The 6,822-nt window shown below is 36.7% G+C and overlaps 1 protein-coding gene across 1 annotated transcript; it reads right to left on the reverse strand.

Moving 5' to 3' along the window:
* Positions 1-1,060: 1,060 nt before the first annotated feature.
* Positions 1,061-6,621, reverse strand: BTG4 (BTG anti-proliferation factor 4). The gene is made up of 4 exons (XM_003415686.3): positions 6,250-6,621; positions 5,656-5,793; positions 4,454-4,652; positions 1,061-1,794 (listed from the first exon to the last, which is right to left on the reverse strand). Exons 1-4 carry the CDS (start codon positions 6,420-6,422, stop codon positions 1,612-1,614), a joined length of 693 nt encoding a protein of 230 aa, XP_003415734.1. The 5' UTR covers positions 6,423-6,621; the 3' UTR covers positions 1,061-1,611.
* Between the last annotated feature and the right edge of the window lie 201 nt (positions 6,622-6,822).

The following is a 6,822-nucleotide window of genomic DNA, read 5'->3' on the forward strand; positions in this document are numbered from 1 at the left end:
TCCTATACAGTTGCTACGAGGCAGAATCAACTTGATGGCAACAGGCTTGGTTTTGGTATAAGCCATTTGTGAAAAACCCACTTAACAATAAAATTCAGCTAACCAAAGATAAATCAAAATAGGGTTTACATATAGAGCAGTCATGTGAAAAGATTACTGGTGAATACTGAATCAGTTTAAATATAGAACTAAGAGAAAACAACTTTAAGGATAATTGTTTCAGGACTGAGCATAAATTGTTAAATCTTGATATTAAAAATGGCTTGGGAGTCAGTCCCAAAAGGACAAGTATTGTATGAGTCCACTTATATGAAATATCTTGTCTAAGTGTATATAGACTTAAGGTTATTGGCGATTACCAGGGACAGGTACGAGGGAGGGGGAAAGGGGGAAACTCATTGTTTAGGAGACCCCAAGCTTCTTTCTGATAGGGTAACGGAAAATTTTGGAAATGGATAATGGTGATAGTTGCACAACACAATGAACACAATTAACATCACTAAACTGTATACACAGAAGAAACTGAAATGACAAATGTTATATATGTATTTCCTACCAAAAGAAATGACATGAGAAATGAGGGGCAGGGAGGAAAATTAAGACTGCTAGCTTCTGCAGCTTTCGTAACATAATGAATATTGCAAAAGATTGAATACAACTTTTAAAGACTGTCCCAACCTCTTGATGTTTTCCGTTTTTAATACTAGAGAGGTCCTTCAGGAAAGAAAATACTTGTAAACAGTTCAGTTTCACTTCAGGTTTTTTCATTGTGCTAAGATCAAGTAAATTAAATCCAAATTATTTTATGAGTAGCTTCCTTAGTATGGTCTTATCAAGTTACTTGTTTATTGGTCCTTACATCCATATATCTACATAGGATAACTAAAAAGATGTTTACCATTTAACGTTAATAACGGTATTTTTTGGGTAGTAGGAATTTTTATTTTCTTGGTATATTTTCCCGCTTAGCTTGAATTCTTTATAATGAGTATGCATCACTGTTACAAAATAAGTCATAATTATAAAGCCTATTAAGAGGCTTTAAAACGAATCAAGCAGTTTAAGAAGGCATAAAATTCTTTGTTGGGTTTCTTAAAAAGAACTATAACAGTAATTTTCAAACAACCTCTTACTGATTTGTCACATAGAACAATGGTGGAAAGTAACAAAGTAGAAGTCAGAATATTACATTATCAGTATCCATCTTCCCTAAGTGAAGGTCTTCTTTTTTGGCGAACGAGTAAGTACATACTTTTAAAAATTTTCTTGCAATAAACAAGTAGAAAAGGACTAAAAACACAGTACTTTTATTTAAATTGTTACTTTTCATAATTAATCTTATCACAGGTCAATATCTTCATTCTATTACCTTGTTGGGTTCATTCATTAGTGTTACATGAAACGTTATATAAAACTTCATATGTAAAATTAGATATAAGAACTATATGTACAGCTAAGAAGAGTCTGTTAGAGATTTTACCATCATGTACTAAAATCCCTAATATGGCTATTTTTTGTTTCAGGGACCTCTCCGCCTAGACTCAGTTTAGTTTTAAATAAAATTAGAGTCACTCCTCTGAGCTCTGTCCCACCTCGGACCCAGTCACAGCTTTATCTCTGTTTGTTGACCCAATGGTACCTGTCCACCCGGTGTCCTACTGACATAGCAGCAGTCCTATAACTCTTAAGCGATGCATAGTAAGCATTTCCTAGGAGGCTGACATGGCCATCAGTCATATTCTTTTTGCAGGGGATTTGGAACCAAGATTGAAAGGGCCGTCTCGAGTTTTCAACCTGGAAAAAAAAAAAAAAGTACAAATATATTTAAACTAATAAGCTAGGTGGCGTAGTGGTTGAGTGCTACCACTGCTAACCAAAAAGTCAGCAGTTGGAATCCACCAGGCGCTCCTTGGGAACTCTATGGGCAGTTCTACTCTGTCCTACAAGGTTGCTATGAGTTGGAGTCGACTCCACGGCAACAGGTTTGGTTTTTGGGTTTTTGGTGATGACTAAATCAGAATCCCTGGGTAGTGCAATTAACATGCTCGGTTGCTAACTGAAAGGTTGGTGGTGGTTTGAGTCCACCCAGAGCATGTTGGAAGAAAGACTTAGCAATCTTTCTGAAAAATCAGCCATTGAAAACCCTGTGGACCAAAGTTCTATTCTAACATACGTGGAGGCTCCATGAGTCAGAATTAACTGAAGGCAATGGGTTTGATTTTTTTTTTAATGATTAAAAACTAAGCACAAACACATAACTCAGAAATTAAGTCTTTTGAAGTCATCTTAAAACCAAACAATAGTTTAGCTAAACTAGCGAAAAATGTATTCCTTGAGTGTTACGCTCTTTTGAGAGCTATCTATATGGGACCAAATTGATAACAGCAACTTGAAAGGCTAGATAGGAACCTTAGGGGGCAGCGAACTTATGTTAATGGGGGAGGAATAGCTCAGAAAAGGAAGGCGAGAATGGTTGTACAACTTGAAAAATATAGTCATTGCCACTAAATGGTACATATAGAAACTGTAGAACTGATGTATGTTTTGCTATGTATATTCTCAGCAATAATAAAATTTTAAGAAACAAAACAAAAAGTATAAATGAATAAAAATCATGTTGGCAAAAGCGGCTAGCATTCTGGGGGGTGAAAAGTTTTAAGTCACTTCCTCCAACCAGTTACCGCTGAGCTGGCTGACTCATGGCGACCCCAGGTGTGTCAGAGGAGAACTGCACTCCACGGGGTTTTCAATGGCTGATTTTTTCAGTAGGTCACCAGGCCTTTCTTCAGAGGCACCTCTGGGTGGGCTCAAGCTTCCAACCTTTCAGTTAGCAGCCACGTTCATTAACTATTTGTATTACCCAGGGACTCCTAAAGTCGCTTCATACCTTTTACCAACATATTTTTTTACCAAAAGTCTTTAATCCAGTTAGAATTTTTTAAAACACATCTATCCATATTCCGTGTATGTTCTTGGGTTTTCCACTACCCTATTTCACCCCTGTCACCCCAACTGAAAACTGCCTAATCATGATCTGAGGCCTATAGATATCCATTTTAAACATTCCATATGACCAATAACTATGTTTTATAGACCACACTTTGAAAACAACTGCTCTAAAAGAACATAGGTGACTATAGATCTAATCCGTAGACGGAATAAGACCTTTCTAAACATAAAAATAGAATCAAGGGTATTTAACTATTACGTGATTTTTAACTTCTGTACATGTAAAAGATCAGTTTAGAAAACTGACAAATTAGGGGAAAGTATTTGTCCCTAACATAACAACAGGTTAAAACAACCCTGAACTTTGAAGAACCTATAATAATATATTAGGGCCTCGAATGATGGATAAGTGAAGAGAAAATTCGTAAGCTAGTAAGTGCCTAAAACATTTGGACACACTTTTTTTTTTTAATAATAGATGTTCATAATATTAGATACCATTTTTTAAATAAAATTCCCAATTCGGGGGTAAAAAAAAAAAAAAAAAAACTAGTGCCATCGTAGGGGGTGGGAAATGGTAAAACATACACTTTCACATAGAACTGATGAGACTACATATAAATATACTTTCTAGGAGTTACTTTGGTCATACATTAACTAGTATAATGTCCATACCGAACGACCTAGTAATTCTATGTCTAAGAATCAAATCTCAAGAAGTAACTTAAAATTCAGACATCTCTGTACAAGTTATAAGCTTTTTTATATCACAAGAAGGTGGAAACAATCTAGATGCTTTCAATAATACATTAGCTAGTTTACAGAAGAGAATGAATGTTAGAATGCTACATTCACTTTTAACATGTGTTTAAGAATTTTTTTTTTTTTTTTAAGAATATGTACACAAGTACACACATACGACATGTTAAGAGAGATCCTTCTCTAGATCAGGGTTTTTCAAACCACTGTTGGCTCATGAAGTGAGCCAATAGTTGTTGAAATCATCAATATAACTTAAAATGAAGTGTTGGGGGCATTGCACATAGTACAAGTAAGTATTCTTTCATGAAACCCATTTCAATATATATATATTATGGGTCCAGGTAAAAAAAAAAAAATTGAGAAAAAACTTCTTTGGCAGTGGGATTACAGAACTTTGGCCTTTTCTGATTATTTTGAGTTTGACAAGTGACATGTTATTCTCTTTTGACAAAAAAAAAAAAAAAAACTAATTTTTTAAGTCTGAAAGAATTCAAGTAAAAAGGAAATCTGGGTCAGCTGTGAAGAAACAGGACTAGGAAACACGGTAGATCCAGGCACTCAGCCAAGTAGAGAACACACACAGAAAAAATAAAGATTTGCCAGAATATTGTCTTTTTTTTTAATCTTTGTAGTTTTTTTTTTCCTTTCCACATTTTGTCGGTTTTTTGTTTTGCTTTACATTAAGCATATTCTTTTTAGAATTAGAATAGAAAAAAACGTAGAGAACTGGAACACGCTTTACCTGATAAGTACTGTTCGGGTTGCTGACCTTAGGGATCGTCCGAGGTTCTTTGCTACGACTTTCTTCATCGGAGGAAGCGCCGGAGGAGTCGTCTGATGAGGCTCTACTGACAGCAAGCCTGACTCCTTGAGAGAGTTCCCATCTCTCCCATCTGCTTTTAAAAGAAGCAATTGTAAATGGGTGGTTTTTCTCACCATACCTAAGTAGGAAAGGAAAATTATTCTTCAGGGATTCAACTTCACACATTTTCTCTCCCCGAAGACAACTCACCAACTTATAAAAAGAGGTATTCGAAAGGGATAGGTCAAAAAAAAGTAGGGAAGGGGGAAGGAAGGATAGGTCTATAGAGTCGAAATGGCTTGACAGCAAATTGAGGGGCATTGTGACTGCGTTGTCATCATTACTGAGGGAATTCTGTAAGAACTATTTTGGCTAATTGTTCAGAAAAAGACTGGTTTATTCTTTTGATTCAGCTAATGGGCAGAACTGCCCAACAGTAGATAATTCCTGTTTCCCCTTGGTACTGCCTAAAATACTTAGAAATTATAATCTACAGTTTGTAAGAGGGTATTAGTGGTTAAAGTCAAATTTCAAATACTATTTAAAATGTTTGTGCTTCCCACTCCTAATGGAAGTCTGCATCGTTTAAGTTTGCATCTAGAACTCTTAACTAGCCAGTATCTTCACTGCTAACCCAAGGTTTTGGCGCATTATTTTTCACAAAAGTCTATAAACAAGTTACCATCGAGTTGACTCTGACTTTTGGCAACCCCCTGTGTGTCAGAGTGGAAAGGTGCTCCATGGGGCTTTCAATGGCTGATTTTTTCGAAGTAGATTGCTATGCCTTTCTTCCAAGTCACCTCTGGGTGGACTCAAACTTCCAACCTTTTGGTTAGCAGCTGAGCGTGTTCATTGTTTGCACCACCGAGGGACTCTCACAAAAATCTACACAGTTAACTTAATAATTTAAGGTATCCAGGGGTCACAGATGGAAACCCTGGTGGCATAGTTGTTAAGTGCTACGGCTGCTAACCAAAGGGTCAGGAGTTCGAATCTGCCAGGCGCTCCTTGGGAACTCTATGGGGCAATTCTACCCTGTCCTATGGGGCCACTATGAGTCAGAATCAACTCGATGGCACTGGGTTTTTTAGGGGGTCACAGAACACCCAAACTCGAACTAAAACTCCAATGAGATCACTCACCTACAGCACACTTCAAAGGGATCTACCCATATAGTCATCTCCTTTGGAAGACCCAGGTGAGAAAAATCCACATTACTTTCAGCACAAGCCCTTTCTAGTATGGGATCTTTATTCTGATGATTGTTTATCCTGATACACCTTAACAGGGAGAGGGAAACAAGGACAAGGACAGGTGCTTTATTTTTAGCAGAAGGATCACATTGTAGACAGACTGCTTCAACACGCACAACTCCCACTTCACCGCAACCTCCCATCACCGCCCTCCCCGCTCCCTCCCACACTTTTAAAAGTAAAACTCCTTTATACAGAGACTCAGAATGTGTGTTGTATCACTAAGTCACACAATTCACAAATGTTCCTTGTTGTCTTTCACAGCAAACACAAGTCGAAATTATCTAATCCACCTCATATAAGGAATTTGCTCTACAGTTTCCAATTACAATGTCACCTACCACATCTCTTTCTTTCAAGCAAATAGGTTTGGGACCATAAAAGTTTAGTTATTTATAGACAGACAACAGAATCATTGCATCTTCCTAGCAGATGGTTGCCTGGTTTTTACTTTCCTTTCACATAGCACATACTAGCTCTCACCTGAAGGCTTGCCCTTTAGAAGGGCAATCAGAGTGCCAGTGACTTCTGTATGTTTCCAACAAGATTGTCATCAGTTTTTCTGCAAAGTCTTCTATTTGCTGTTTACTCAATTTATCATGTTTTTTCACCAGTCTTGTGATAAAGAAAACTGTTGTTGCGATTTCATCTCTCATGATTCAGGAAAAAGAGAAGTCTAGGAGGAGGTCTTCAACTATTCAAAGCAAGAAGAAATGAAAGAGGAACAAGGGTTTAACTTGTTATCAACATATAATTGTGACTTGGAATTCTTAGATATCTTAAACTGAAAACAAAAATCATTTGCTAGAAAGAAATCCTCAGTGAACGAACTAATCACATCGCAAACACTATCAGTCAACAAAACATTTTCCCGAGAACACCAATTCCTCAACTGGCCAGTTTTTAAAGTTTTTCAAAGGAAAAAAATATTTCTTTTAAAAACTTTAACATGTTTATGAAACATTATTCAACTTAAGTCAAGGAGATAATGAGAGGGTAATAAATTACACCAAGCAGCACTTTATTAAAAACGTATTTACAGAGAGCAAAAGCGTT

Source organism: Loxodonta africana, chromosome 7 (assembly GCF_030014295.1).
Source record: "Loxodonta africana isolate mLoxAfr1 chromosome 7, mLoxAfr1.hap2, whole genome shotgun sequence".
NCBI classification, from domain to species: Eukaryota; Metazoa; Chordata; class Mammalia; order Proboscidea; family Elephantidae; genus Loxodonta; species Loxodonta africana.